Source organism: Brachycentrus maculatus, unplaced genomic scaffold (genome assembly GCF_059751285.1).
Source record: "Brachycentrus maculatus isolate JH-2025_06_01 unplaced genomic scaffold, ASM5975128v1 h1tg000303l, whole genome shotgun sequence".
Taxonomy (NCBI): Eukaryota; Metazoa; Arthropoda; class Insecta; order Trichoptera; family Brachycentridae; genus Brachycentrus; species Brachycentrus maculatus.
The window spans coordinates 934,978-951,102 of NW_028281053.1; the positions used below are offsets into that span (position 1 = coordinate 934,978).

The window sequence follows — 16,125 nt, forward strand, 5'->3', positions numbered from 1 at the left end:
TTTTTCTTCTTCAAATTCTGGTCCCTTCAATTTCAAATTAACAAGCTTTTGCTGTAGTTCTGAAACATTCCCCCAGATGGCAGTCTACATGTGTCGCGGTGCATTTTCATACAAAACTGCATAAGTTAAAATTTAATATTATGTAGAAATGTTTGATACAATAATAAATATACTGAGGATAAATGGATAATAATAATGCATAGACAATATATGAGATGATAACTAAAATCTAAATATTGTGACACTCGTAAATCATATATTTTCTGACAATTTTATTTCACTTAAGAAAGTCACTTGTGATGCAAGTCCAAGGTTTGGTTTCCGATTGAGTCAACATCAATTTTTTTCAATGTCAATATTAAAATGTTACCATAGACTGGCACATCAGTGTCTCCTTATTTAAACGACGTGAAATATATAAATATTGAAAATTGAGAAAAAGGAATTTACAGCAAATAAGGGAAATACAGTTTTTAAGAATAAATATCTACAAATTTTAATACAATTTTCTACATATTCATTTGTTCAAAAAATGTGTGACCTTTGTGACTATAACATGTAGATTTTTAAAGTAGGGTTAGTATAGTTTATATATTTTTTATCAATTCATTTTATAAAATTTACTTGAGAGCAATTGGTTTTTCAATCATTGTAATGAAGAGGTACACTTGACATCCAATAGAAATGAACACAGAAAAAAATGCGCATTTAAAAAAAAAAGACTGCTGAAATTACTCTTTACTTGTAAGTTTGTATATTTCTAGATTGTTGACCCATTGATGTAAAATACTTTTTTTATAAAATTTTAAACTCTTTTATATTTAGTATGTATTATTATTATTATATATTTAGTATGTAGTACTAGTAGTAAGTACTTCTGATTGCAAATCGGTTACTGTAATAAATTGATTTGCGTAGTTTTATTTTTTAAACATTATTGTGATATATAATCTTAAATATTTAAAAGAAACTCGTATTAACATTTGTATAAATTGAAATCTTTGAACAAAAATATTCCAAAGGAAAAAAAAAACTTCAAAGTTGACTCTGGCAAAATTTGCAGTTAGGAGTATTTTTACACAATACGGGATGAAACAGCCGTTTCAAATTCGGACATCTATATATAAGTCGTTGCGTGAATTAGTTCAACTATTCACAACCTAGAATACCCAAGGCTAAGTGTACTTTCTTTTAATTCAATATGGACATAGGTTCCTTTCGTAAATGTAATAATACAGTGGAACATCTCATGATGAGTAATTCGCATAGCTAGCAAAAAATTTGGAAAAAAATTGCTCCCTCAACGAGGTACATTTCACATAACGAATTACAGAGAAAGGGCAAGTCCCTTTTTCACGACACTCACTTGTGAGTCGGGACTTAACGAGTAAGATTCAGGAAGGAATTATACTCATTATGAGCAGTTCCGCTGTATTATTACATTTTGAAATTGTCACCGTAAAGGTGGGGACTGACCTCCACATTTCGTCGTAACGTAACATTCGAGGCGAGCATCCGATTTCAGATGGAGCACTCGGAACGCTGTACTGACTATATGAATGCTCGCATCGTAAAGTGTTACGTTACGACGAAATGACTCCGGTCAGTCCCCACCTTAATGAGTTGAGGTTCAGATTTTGACGATGACGATTGTGCGGTCTCGGTGTTTGCGTGTCTGTGTTCTCGGCGTGGAGCGTCGGTGAGTGGGGGCAGCACGGCGAGAGGGGGCGGGCTACACGCCCCTGTTGCGCAGCTTCTTGACCTTGTATATCCTCACCAGCCAGTGCTCCGTGGTGTACGCCTCCTCCAGGACCTCCAGCTCGAAGTCCTTGTTGCCGATCTCCGCCCCGCGCACTCGGTCGTAGCCCGGCGGGCGCCCTGACCGACAAAAACATATGTTACGGTACTGAAGGATACTTTATATCGTGGGTATACAGGCACCCAATGTGTGTTGTGAAAAAATTGGAGAAAAAACCACTAATACACAAATGTGCGTTCGTGCCGTGCTTTGCATACACGCACGCAGTTTGATAGAGTTTCAACCGATCTCCTTTTAGTAGGGCGCAGGTTGTCCTCCGCGGCGGTCGTGTCGCTACGCCAGCTATTGCGGCTACTTGCCATGTATTTTTTTCTCGTTTTCAGATACTTACCAGAGCTAACATTACCAAATTGTTACATTTTACTGCCGTCACTTTGGATTGTCAAGTGCAGATGGTGGGTGGTGATACTGGTAGTCAGTACGTACCTCCTTCGGTGTAGACCTGGCCGAACTTGTAGTAGCACATCTTGTACATGAGGCAGTTGAGCAGCGTGGGCGCCCCCTCCGAGTCCACGCGGAACTCGCCGCCCCCCGTGTAGTAGTCCTGCTCCTTGATGTGCGCCCCGCGCTCCGTGCTGCCGCCGATGCGCACCATCCACAGGAACTTGTTGATATCTGGATATAAGACAGTTGTTTGTGTTTTTATTATTTACAAAAATATTTCAGTTGCATACTATCTCTGCGAGCCTAAGCGGCTCATTAATAGAAATAGGTATTAAATTATGGTAAAAACAATAAATAAAAATAAGTCTTCTTCTCCGTCTTAATCCTCATTGCTGAGGGTTGTGACCCTTGCAATGACTCTTCTCCAGTTATCCCTTGACTGCGCTGCACGTAGCGCTCCAACCACTGAGGTGCCTGCTGCTGCCTTAATTTGATCGGTCCATCGTGTGGGGGATCTTCCTCTCCCTCTCTTTCCCTCCAGGCTACCGATCACAACTAGGCGTTCCAGGCTATCCTCGTTGCCACGCGCAACGTGTCCAAAGAACTGGAGAATCCGTCGGGTACAGAAAGAAAAATAAGTAGTGGACTTTTTATGAATATTTGTTTTTTTCATTGGATAATTATTTGGGGAATTGGAACTTTGTTTTTCCCCTGGGGAATTTGGCCTAGATTTTCTGGGAATTGTGAACATTGGCATTGGCAACGCTGCTTAAAACATTTCGAGTGTGTCCAAATGCTTGTTCACAAATCTGCGCTTATAATTTGTAAAACTCTGCTGTTATTCATTTCTGAAATGGCACTTGTACTATTATCTGTGGTTGTATTTATTAAACACCAAAACCACACTTGTGATTATTTTTCTGTAAACATGTTAAAAATATTTTTGGTGTTTATTTAATGAACGGGTCGAGTGTTACCGTCGGAGGAGTATCCCGTGAGCCCCCCGAAGATGACGAGCACATAGTCCACGTCCAGCTCCTGCATGATCTCGTAGGCCTTGTCCTCGGAGCTGGCCATGGCCTGGCCGACGCGCGAGATGTGCGTGTTGTTCCACGTGTTGTTGTCCACCAGGATGGTCCGATTGGCCATGGCTGTTATCTGGTACCCGTAGTCCCACCATGACATCACGCGTGCATCCTGGAAACAACAATCACTATAGCCTATGCATTTCAAGTCAATTATAATTTTAAACGTTACTAATACTCATTTACTCTTCTAGGTAGCATATTAATTGTCGAGCCTTTTTTTTAGTTGGGAGTTGCATTTATTATTTACCTTGCTTATATACAATATGCATATACAAGGTTTATAAGTAAATTATAATTGAATAAACATAAAGTCCGCCTCCGTTGTGTAATTGTTAGCCAGCTCGACTACCGTACTGGAGGTCCCGAGTTCGATTCCCAGGGTGGCCGTCAAATAAAAGAAGTGATTTTTTCACTCTAGTATTTCTTCAATATTACCCCGGTCTGAAGCAAAGGACTGATCACCATCCTTCATGCGTTAACGATATCAAGATAATATTGTGTTTATATGATGCAGTGCCCTATGCACCATGGGGTGCGGATGAGGGTTATTTTTTTTAAAACATTTTTTTTTTTTTGATAATTATATTTTCATTAAAAATATTTGGCCTGATAGCGCTGTTTATTTGCGGCTATGAAAAGGTTAATACTAACACTACTTTAGTGAATTTGGGCAGCATGGATTTATTGTGTGAGATGATTTTACAAGTCAGTAAAGTAAGACTGAAAACGTGTTGTAATTTCAAGCAACAGCATGGACGGCAAGGTAAACTGCAGCTAATTGGCATATCAGCGATCAAAGTGTTAACAATCACAATGCAGAGAATGCAAAACAGGAGTCATCAGGAGCGACTCAACTGACTTGCTCCTCAACACATTCACTGAGATTCTGTCATCATTATGCGCAATAAGCTGGAAACCTTGTTTCATTGTATAATAAATTACATGCTTTCATAAAAAAGGGAAGAACAATACATATTTCATTTCAAGCTGAGACACCTTTTTTTATTAACATAAATTGTTTTAACATTTATGAAAATCACAATTTAAAACATTTTTTTTTAAATTGCGGAGACCCACCAAGCCACATTGTGTCTTGGCGGTGGAGTTCTTTTTTAATACATTTTTAAAATATTTATTTTTTTATAATTCATATTTGAAGCTAAAACTTTGTGATTTTCCTTTTTAAAATTAAAATATAACTTTGTTTTAAAATCACTATAAATAAAAATAAAAATTATAACTTAATTATAATGTCTACCAGTTTCGAAGCTAACCGCTTGTTTTTCAAGGCTGATTAATATTGAAACACTATCTATTCAACATAATTCTAAATATTTTGGCTGTTAGGCAAAAGAACTTGGGTAGATTTCAAGTGGCTTTATTTTTTGTGTTGATTAGCAGTTACAGCCAAAAGGGATCAGGGATATTGAGTGATTGGAAACATATTTAATAAAGGACTAATAAAGCCACTTGAAATCTACCCAAGCTCTTTTGCCTAGCGGCCAAAATATTTTGAATTTCGTTAAGTAGACAGTGTTTAAGTATTAATCAGTCTTGAAAAAGAAGTGGTTAGCTTCAAAACCGGTAGACATTATAAATTATAATAAAATATTTATAGTGATTTTAAAACAAAGTTATATATTACTACTACTACTACCATCACGCCGTTTCCCCACAGGGATAGGCAGAAAGGATGGAACGCCACACTCTTCGTCTTTGCAAACATTCTCCGCCTCCTTCACATCCATACATCTAGTCATACATGACCTCCGATTACGCAGACTATTGACACTGCCAGATTTTAGGTTCTGATTAATCTGATTGTGCCAAGTCTTTTTCGGTCGTCCTCGTTCTGTTTTCCCTCTCACATTATATATTGATTATACTAAATTTTGGTTTGAGTCTTCCCCTTATTGTATGTTGAATGATCACATTCGGGAGTAAAACTTTGTGCAGGATACTCACTTCGGGGGTGTTCATCTTGAGCCAGGAGTAGGCCTCGCGGAAATCGTCGAAGATGATCCGTCCGCCGTCGTGGGAGCGCGCCGACAGCACGATGGATGGGGAGCTGTACGCCTCGCTCGTCACCCACGTGCAGTGGAACGTGTACGAAATCAGCAAGCAGCTCATCACGCCCACAAACACTAGCGCTATCTGCAAAGCAAACACCGCCACTTCAGCATTTGCTCACCATCAGGGAGAAGATGATCCTTCTCCAATACACTATCAGTAACTTACTTATACACATTCAATAACTGATGGATTCACTGACATGCTTTTAACCTTTCCCGGAGTATGGATGTTAATAAACGTCGGTGTGAATTTTCATCAAAGGAGTATCGAAGTTAATGAACGTCGAAGTCCGTCTGTCAGTTGGTATGATGTGACTTGTATAGCAATGACATCTGTGGATATTTGTATGTAATTTTGTGATAAAATAAAACTTATAGATGGTGAGCTTTATTTTTTTTGTTATTCTTACATAATTTCTATTTTCATAGATTTCGTAAAAAAAAATACATTTTTATTTCATGTAATTTTAATAACCCATTTCCCAGAGAAAGTCGAATAAATCGTTTTTTTTTTAAAATTAGCACTCTAAAACATTTCCTCCAATAATGCAGCAACGTTATAGGGGGGTTTGCTATACACAGAAATATTCACACACAGAAGAGAGGAATTTCTGTGGATTTTCTTTCTTTGTTGTGACAATTTCTATGGATTTTACCATAGACTAGTTTTGGAGGTGCTCACCAAAATGTTACATTTTATATTGGTTTAACACAGGATTGGTCACATTTTGTCGTAACTTTAATTAAGATTTCGATAGAATACAGTGAACAGAACAGATTTGCATTTAAAGGATTTTTTGTGCAATATTGGAAATGTAACTTTTTGATGAGGACCTCCACAGTTGTCATCATATTGTGTGAAGTTATTGGAAAATAGTGAATAGTGGATAGTATAGGCGGTACCGACCTCGCTCTTCATGACAAAGTTGGAGTCCATCTTCTTGGACTTCTTATCTTGCGTCTTGGGCGGGTCCACCTGGCGCATGTAGGTGAGCAGCAGCGAGGACACGGCGATGCCCGACAGGATGCACATCACCGGGGCCAGCACCAGCATCAGGCGGACCATCACCCCCTGCAAAACCGCACATTCTTTACTCCTCTCCCTTAATATACCCACAACATTACATTTTGACATGCCCAGTTTGCCATCCCATGTATTTTCTCTGTGGGGTATTTATTTTTTATTTAACCCATTGCAACACAAAGCCGGCAAATCGCCAGCCAAGGTCAATTAGTCACTGACTCACAAAGCCGGCAATTCGCCAGTTTATTTTAAGTAAGTGATTTTTTTTACATTAAAACTGAATGACAATAACTTTTTTCAAAAATTTATGTTGAATAGATTTTTATGTTTTACCATTTTTATTTTGTGTGCAATTTAGTCTTGATGTAATAAAAAAAATGTGTCGAAATTAAATTGTGTGTTGTATGAACAAATTATGTCATCTTTATTAGTGGTGTAATGTGTTAATATTACCCTGGACTGGTCCGTGAAGCTCAGGAGTGATCACCTTGCCTTCATGAAAGTAATAATTGACACTGCGTCAATACGATGCAGTACCCTATGTACCACGGGTGCAGATATGGGCTTAGAAGATGAAGAGAAGCATTTTCTCTACCATTTTATTCTTCCATTTAGAATTGCCAAGTGGGTCTGTTACGCTTCTCTAAAATATAATATTTTTCCCTCGGTCCATTGGATGATCAATAGGGTCCATTCACACTCAAAACTCTTCAACAAACTGGCTGGTATAATAAATATATTTTTTTGTAAAACCACTTGAGAAAAAAGTTTTAGTTTAGTTTAGAATGTAGAATTTTCAAAGCTACGAGAGGTATGTATTACTTATACAATTTTTAGAAATGAAGCATAAAAACTTACGGCAAAGTAGATACTGGTAACCCCGTACAGGATGAGGAAGATGTTGGAGTCTGTCAGCTTGGAGAAGCAGAAGTAGAGTCCGGCAGGGAACAGAAATACGAGGATCTGCAGGTCGAAGTAGAAGGAAGACCACGAGGTCGGCTGGTGCTCTGACACCGACGCTGTAAGCAAAATAAAATGATATCTACACTTCCTTTCTGATGCCATGTTAGTCATAGAACCCAATGGAGGAACAACTCCCTTATCATCCGGAAAGACAAAAAGCTGTTCCATGGTATGGTTTTGGGAGTACGCAACTAGCACGGGGTTATAGTCACAGTTCTGTCCACTTACAGAGTTGGATGACACAATAACAAGAAAACAAGAATAATAAACAATAATAATTGTTTATTTTATAAATTTTAATTGTATTGCCTGTCTACATAAATTGAGAAATTCGTTTTCATGTCTTAAGAATTATTCCATATTTTATTAAATACATTTCATTTATCAAAACGCCATATTTTCCAGCCTTATTGTTTGGAAAGACAATAACTTTTTCCGTGGGTTATAAAGAATCAACGTGTGAATGATCATCATCCAGTATCCATGTTTTATCTTTGTTGTTATTTGATTATATACCATGTAGACGTTTATGATTCTAACCTGTTTCTACACCCAAAGTGGTTGTTTATGGTATTCGAGAATCCATTACACATATCTCAAATTAGCTCTTAAGCCATAGAAGAAGTCAGTAATGTCCATAGTCAAATTTTACGTGAATTCTATGATTCCGCAATTAACACCACCTGATTACATTATTTCACAGACAATTATAATTCTGATAACAGTAATGATAATGGAGAATAATGGAGTGTAAGACGTTAGCTAGGAAGTTACAAGTTGGCAACACTATGCACAGATGAACTAACCAAATGTGTGAATATCCAACTTACCGATGATGGGAATATGATTCTTGGCATAAGAAGGATCGAGCAAAGAGTAGAATCTTCCAGTCCAAGGTGAAATTGTACCTGAAAATAAATACATATTACATTAAACTCTTAACAGTAATTTTTGGATAGTTTATGTAGAGCTAATTTTGTAAAATACTATCTCAAAGGCGCTATTTTTTTAGTGAAAAATTCTAGGAATGAAACAGATTGTGTAAAACAGGGTATTCAGTTGACGAAAATTTATTAGGCAATGGGCCATAAGGATCTATCGGATTTAGTGGTGTCTTATTTGGAAAATATGACAAGAGGAATAAGAGAAATCTGATATGATTAAAAAGTGAAAAGATTAATGTTTCGCTCTTCTATACACCACGTTTTGCAATTCCAGCACAAACTCACCCGTCATGGTGAGGATCAGTACAGCAGCCATGCCGATGACCAGGAGAGCGTGGCCAGCGGCGCGGACCAGGATCGCCAAGTTCTGCGGGGAGACCTTCGACTTCACGTACTCAAAGAAGGCGTAGAGCTGACACAGGCCAAAGGTGCCGAGAGCCTGGAATAGGAGCATTTAATTAAACACCGAGAAATTTGTCCATGAAAACATTTCGGACGGGTGTTTTTACGCGTTCGGACCGCTGGCGACGCGATTAGATAATTGTGTACATATAGTTTAGACCTTAACAACGACATTGGTATATAATATTCATATAAAAACATCGTGGCTATAATTGGTGAATGTTAAATGTGTGTAAAGTGATCACTTAACCAAGCCTATGATGGTTTTATGCCCTGTAAATGTCCAGACTTACATATTCTTCTTCATCTATGTTGAGATGTCAAAAATCACTTAATTTGTTTAACACGTTCGCTGCCTTAAAAAAAGTGATTTTTTTAAAAAATGCGAGATTTTTTTTTCTTGTTTCCAGTAATAATAAGTGTCTTTATTACCAAATTAATTTTTTGTGGTATATTTGCCCATTTATACCTATCACACGGATCCGTGTATCCAACTCTCGCCAGCAGTGCACGAAATAGACTGACGCGTTTGTATGTTGATGTGCGTGATTACGGATCCGTGTAGTGGGCACCGTGCGCTAGACGCATGATACACGGATCCGTGTAGTAGGCGTGCAAAGTGTTAAAGAACAAACATCTAATAGAAATTTCAGCATATATAGTTACCCCCATATGTTCGGAGCTCAGGACGGGTTGGAAGCCCACAAATGAGATCTGCATGGACAGGATGGTCCCCACGCAGAAGAGGGTGCTGTACGCCACGTACAGGCGGTGGGAGAAGCGCCCCGTCAGCATGAGCGCCACCACGTGCATGGGTATCAGGTTGATGAGGAACACGTACCCTCCCCACGACGAAACCTACAACGTACAAACATTCACTATTTGGAACGCAATATTTGCTGACCAACTCTTCGTATGCAGGATAACAGTGTCTTCTTCTCCACTTAATGAGAATTTTATTTTATTGTCATTTGAAACCGTGATTTTGAAGGTAACATCAAATTTCACAAATTTCATAAACTTCAGTACATGTTAAGTGATATGTGTTAGGTGGTATATTATAAGCTAGTTTTAGTGTAACTGTAATCAATTGTCCGCCTCCGTAGTGTAATGGTCAGCACGCTCGGCTACCGCTCTGAAGGTCCCGGATTCGATTCCCAGGGGGGGATCAAATAAATATAGGTGATTTTTTCACTCAAATATTTATTCAATATTACCCTGGACTGGTACCTGAAGTGGAGGGCTGATCACCTTTCCTTCATGTGTTGACGATCAAGATAATACTGTGTTTATATGATGCAGTGCCCTATGCACCATTGAGGTGCGGGTAAGGGTAATCAAAGCATATGATAGTATAACAATTATAAGTTGCGAGTATGAGATATTTTATTCTTCTCCGTCTTTGTCCTGATTACTGAGGGTTGTGACCCTTGGGAGGCAATGACTCTTCTCCACTTATCACTTGACTACTGCGCCGCACGTAGCGCTCCAACCACTGAGGTGCCTGCAGCTGTCTTAACTTGATCGGTCTATCAGATCTTCATCTCCCTCTCTTCCTCTTCAGGCTACCGATTACAACCAGTCGTTCCAGGCAATCCTAATCACCACACGCAACATTTCCAAAGAACTGAAGAATCCGTCGTGTACAGACGTTGACCAGAGTCAAGCCAACCAACTCGTGACATGCAGGATAAGTGTACAAAGATGCAAAAGCTGAGTAGATTTGGGTAAATATCTATTCAGCGTGAATTTCTTTGCAAACAATTTATTTTTGACCATTCCTTGCTCTTCTCTCCGATACTTGAAGGAGAGAAAATAGTTAAAGAAAAAAGTCAATGCGGTACATTTTCAATAGTTACTCTTTATGTTTTAATTTAGATTGAGGAGACCAAAACTTGAAAATGAAAGTATACAAAGAAGAAAAACAACATTCAGTAATTTTAAGTAATTTGTACTTTTTGTTGACATTTGTTTGTTTTTTTTTTTTAAATAATTTTATGTTTTCACGACAATCTCAAGTTTTTTAAATAAACAAAAGTTGTTTGTGTGAAAATTTTTGGGACTGAGTTTTTTTTTTAATGACAAAATTCTATCATTTTTCTATTTTAGTAATTGAGCTTTTACTAGCGCTGTTTTAGTAAATATGCAAAAATAACTATACTGATTAACACGTTAAACGCCATGGGGGCACCAGTGACCTCAATCAACAGCTATATTCAAAATACTTTAACTATGGAACCCATCGTCAAATCAAAATATTAAATAAACTAAATAAATTATATCATTAAAATATGTAAATTATGACAAGTTTTTTTTTTGTTAATTAAAAAAATTGACGAATTTCAGTGTTGGTGTTTAACGTGTTTATGCGATATGTGGCATGTAATTTGGTTAAAATGTATGACCAGTGGTTTAAACCGATAAGTATGCAATAAGTTGAAAAGGGTCACAGTGACTTTGCACAAGTAAATGAATCCTAAATGGGGAACCCAACTTCAAAAGGAGATATAATTTTAACTTTTCATAAACATCTGAGACATTACTATTTATTATTAGAATCCTAACTGTCCATCAAACCCTCTCCCTTAGTTTTTCCCTCTACCTCCTTCCCTAAACTCCCTTTTTCCTTTGCCTTCCTTATTATCATCAATTTGTAACATATGTTTTTTCAAATGTTCAAGTACTATCTACCCTCTGATTGTAAACAGCTATAAATGGTATCAACGTTTTGATCAATATCACAAGCCTATTTTTGGTTGGTTGGAAGATATTACTTTTTAGCAATAAGTCCGCCAATGCACTTTTTTCTTTTCTGTACATGATATTTAAATAAAATAAAATTTTGTAAGTAGAAAACCTGAAGTTATTATCAAAGTGATGCGGGATGTTACCATGTAGAAATAGGCAAGGGCGCACATGGTGGCCCACAGGATGGTGCCCGTGTTGACGGCCTTGATCCAGAAGTAGTAGGTGAGCAGCATGCAGAATATGGCGATACCCTCGTTGTCATAGCTGCCCGCCACGGAGCGGGAGATGTACCCCGGCACGATGGAGATCATGGCGGCGGCCACCAGACCCGCTCCAGAATCCTGCAAATAACGAATTATATTTATTCTTCCTCTTCATAAACCCTCAAGGAATATATCAATCTAGAAATAAAAGAGCTCAAACAATGCATGTACTCCGCATCCTACATTTTTACTGGGTTGGGACTTCAAATAAGTCGTAACAAATGTACTAGATCTATTATCATAACGTGTCGTCATTGCCCAATGTGATTTATGCAATCGGGGAATCACATAGAAGTGATAATTTCCTAGCAACACTGCCCCCCAATAGTCGAATTGTAACTGCTGTAAGGTAAAGCCGCGCATTTCTGAACTGGTCTCTGAAAGACAACAGCAGAAGTCACACTGATTTGCAGTAAATATTCATTATTTTGTTTTTGTTTTTATGTGAAAATCATGTTATAATTTATGTCTTAATTTTTAAATCAAACACAGATTTTTTAGTTTACTAAGTTGTAATTTATTAACAAAAACACATAAAAAAATTATATTGTGAGAATTGTTTCGCCTAGTTATGGCATTTTCAAACGAATGTTTCGAAAGACATTTGTTTGAAAATGCCATAACTAAGCGAAACAATTGTCACAATATTAATTTTTTATGTGTTTTTGTTATTAAAATACAACTTAGTAGACTCAAAAAATCTGTGTTTGATTAAAAATTAATACATAAATTAAAATGGAGTTCTACAAATTAAATGCCAAATCAATAAATCATGTTATAATGGTTTTGTTCATTTTGTGCACCAATCTATAAATATATACCTATGTTTTGAATTTGAAAAAATCATATCTAAATTTCCAATTATGGGTTCGGTGAACGCACATATGAAACTGGTGGGGTTTGGTACCTCCAACACGGTTCAGAACCACTGGTCTAGTGTGAGTATTTCCAAAGAAATATTGAATAAGTAGAGTCGGGTTACCTTGAGTTCCTTAGTGAGCAGGTAGGTGACAATGGTGGTGAGGGAGGAGAAGAAGGGAGCGAGGAAGACGCACACATTCCGGATGTCGATGGTGATGTTGAGCATCCACATGAGGTGGTACAGGGCCGCCGAGGTCACCATCAGCCCGGGGTAAATTGTACCTGTTAATGGTACATACTTAGTAATGACCGATGGAACTTAGTGGAGAATGGAAAACATAATGAACTTTAAATATTTGGGAACGCAGTACTTCAATAACCTTCCTACAGATATTTAAAAATTAAATAAAAATATAATAAATTACCAACAAACAATAAATAATAATAGTAAGTCCGTCACCAAGCACAAGAGTTTAGTCTTTTTATTGAAGAGAACTGTGTTATTAATTTTAAGATTGCAAAAGTAGAAATGTCTAGAAAATTAAATTAAATTATTGAAAAAAATTGTAACCATATTAAATAATAAAAAATAATGATACGTAATACAATAATAATAATTATACAGCGCCATTTTCATAAAATACTACCTCAAGGGCGTTTATATGATAAAAACATATTCTGTGACAAAAAAATTATTACTACCTTTACAGAGAAAAAATAGAAGGCTAAAGAGAAAAAGCATTTTTTTTCAAATGTGCTCATAAATTGTTCTAATAAAAAGGCGCTTATTATACGTCTTTGCGTATTTCCGGGAAACGTTTAATAATAATAAGCTTGGATAATTTATACGGCGCTATTTTCGTAAAATACCTAAAGGGCCCTTATACATATATGGATTATGATATGATAATGATAGATAAAAAAAATATTAAAGAAAAACGTCGTCAATCGGCTGAGTCTGAAGGGGGGAAAGTGGAGCCGTTGTATTATTGCGCCTTCTTCTCGATCTTTTTGGGCTGGAGCATGCCCAAGATGTTGGGCAGGACGCCTCCCTGTGAAATGGTAATGCCGGAGAGCAGCAGGTTGAGCTCCCGTCATTGTGGATAAATCTAGATCCCGTAATCGTTAAAAGCGTCTTTTACATACTGTTGGTAGAGAGCGGGAGACGCTTATAAGCGTTCTACTTGTTGCTTCTAGCAGAGCGCAAGAGACGCCAAAAAACATTGTACAGATGGGAATTGGGTTTGCGGTTACTTGTGATTAGTATACTGAGGGTCGGGCAGAAGACTGCCCGAGTATAATTAGGGTCGGGTTGATGAAAAATCCGCCCAACAACAATGTTTTAACTACCGTGGATAACTACATAGAATGTCCTGAAGGCTGTTGAACATTTGAATATTTGTAAATGAATGCATTACCATAGTCCAGTTGATTTAATTATATTTATTTAGAAAATTTACTCCACAAAAATGTGTGAATGACTATATTTAACAAATTAACTACTAAAAGCTGACAAGTTGGCTTTTTGCTGCCATCCGTAAACGCCCAATCACCGATTTGTCGGTTTTTCTACCCAACGTACTGGAAATAACACTCAGAATTATTGCGAGTTTCAACTATTAATTTAAACCGGATATTTATTACAAACCAGAAATTCAACAATGAATATCAAGTATTATTTTTGTTAAAATTGTACATGTCGAAGACAATATTATTGCAGTTCAAATTAAGAGCAAACAATCATATTATGATTAAATCTAAAAATATTTCTTATTTATTAGAAATATTGCCTTCAACAAGTAAAATATTGACAAATAATTTTTTTTGCTAAAAAAAATTGTATGTGGTAAATATAATTTTTATATGAATAGTTCGAATTTGAAATTGATATGGTGATTTACATAAGTGTGAGAATGATTTCCAGTACATAGGGTAGAAAAACCGACTAGTCGGTGATTTGGTCGTTAACGATTATCAGCAAAAAGCCGACTTCATCAAACCATTGGTGCATACATTTTGAATGTTTTTGTTAAAATGTGTATTTTTTGCTATTAGTACAAATTTATTTGGATTTGATGGTAAGTCTTCGAAAAATTCGTTGGAATATAAAGAGTTAAGTCAAGGGCCGTATAAATACAAATAAATATGAAAACTTTTTTCCACAAACCTCCGATAATTCTGCCGAGGGGATACCATGCTCGGTCATCAAACCAATTGTGAAACTTGTAAAATCCTTCTTCTGCCAAATATCTGGTGGTCCTGTAGTTGAAGTACGGATCAAACTCGTGGATTACACTCTCAAATCGGAGCACCGAGAATAGTCTGGTCGCAAAAGCTAAAAACAAACATAATTTGTACAAGAGATAAGAATCGTCCGCAAGATATTGCAGTCGTGATATTGAATGCGCTTAAACTTTTGCACATACGCGTAAGAATCGAGGCCGCATATTAATATACTCACATAAAATGGCTGCTATTGATAAAATTAATAATTTAAGCAGCGTTTCTTGTTTTTCTCTCGTTTCTTGAAGCTCTCTGGGGTTTGATTGAACTTCAACTGTCATTTTGAAGATTCTGAAACGATTAGGAAATATATTAATCGATGAAAACAAGTTTCGTAAAATCAATGTATAATTGTTGATAATCTTGTTTATTAATAAAATGGTATGGTGCGAATTTCTTACGTTTATTGATATTTTCACACAAAAACACCGGCCAAAAAGCCGGGCGACAAACACCAGCGTGGCAGAACCAGAGATTTCTTTAAAAAATAGATCAAAGACTAGCTAATTTGAAATAGATGTCCATAGATCATGGTTTTCCAAACTATGGATCGCGAGCGAATATTGAGTGGGACCTCGCCACTGTATACATGAATTTTTAAAAATAGGAAGTGAATTTGATATTTCATTCAGCTATTTATAATTCCTTAAAATTGAAACAAACTTACAGCTAAGAGGTGGGTCCCAAGATTTAAATTTTTTTGTTAGATGGTCAGTCAGTTTTGGGAATCTAAGCCATAGACGATTTCAAAATGGAATCACTGAATTTTCACTAATGATATAATAATAATTAATTACATTATGACCAATCACGTAGCCCGATTAGATCTAATTCGTTTTGTGATTGGTTTAATAAGAAAGATGGATTATGCTGTGATTGCAATATATGGGTACCAACCTACCCAGATATTTATGATAAATAATAAAAATGGATAAAAACCTAACTAACTATAACCATCACGCTGCTTCAGATAGGCAGAGAATAGAAGTCGCTTTTTCTACATGAATTGATTTCTCCATACGTACATAAGAGCGGTTTGGGAAGCGATCTTGGTGGGCGTTTTTTTTTCTTCATTTATATGTATAAATTAGGCCCACATTTTTTACTAAAAACCCCTGTGGATTTACTCTTTATGTTTAAAGTTACTCTAATCTCATGAAATTATTGTAACTTTAAACATAAAGAATAAATCCACTCACGACTAGGCATAGGCTATGAAACTTAAAAAGTTGAAACCTGAGTAGGGTCATAATAAGCCGTAGGTAGATTTCAGA

The 16,125-nt window shown here is 36.7% G+C and overlaps 1 protein-coding gene across 1 annotated transcript; it reads right to left on the minus strand.

The window, feature by feature from the left end:
- Stt3A (catalytic subunit 3A of the oligosaccharyltransferase complex) lies at window positions 1–15,358 on the minus strand. The gene is made up of 14 exons (XM_088267682.1): window positions 15,253–15,358; window positions 15,030–15,142; window positions 14,736–14,903; window positions 12,690–12,850; window positions 11,588–11,785; window positions 9,363–9,554; window positions 8,580–8,733; window positions 8,181–8,258; window positions 7,246–7,406; window positions 6,271–6,435; window positions 5,257–5,445; window positions 3,181–3,400; window positions 2,246–2,434; window positions 1–1,878 (listed from the first exon to the last, which is right to left on the minus strand). The coding sequence occupies exons 2-14, from the start codon at window positions 15,130–15,132 to the stop codon at window positions 1,733–1,735; spliced, it is 2,124 nt and encodes a 707-aa protein (XP_088123808.1). The 5' UTR covers window positions 15,133–15,142; window positions 15,253–15,358; the 3' UTR covers window positions 1–1,732.
- Between the last annotated feature and the right edge of the window lie 767 nt (window positions 15,359–16,125).

Bases quoted from the DNA above. Each gene is read 5' to 3' on its own strand.
- Stt3A (XM_088267682.1), bottom strand. From the start codon at position 15,132: ATGACAGTTGAAGTTCAATCAAACCCCAGAGAGCTTCAAGAAACGAGA. The intron at 8,259-8,579 runs GTGAGTTTGTGC...ATTTATTTTCAG, and splicing joins ACTGATCCTCACCATGACGG to GTACAATTTCACCTTGGACT. The intron at 1,879-2,245 runs GTACGTACTGAC...TTTGTCGGTCAG, and splicing joins CCAGGTCTACACCGAAGGAG to GGCGCCCGCCGGGCTACGAC.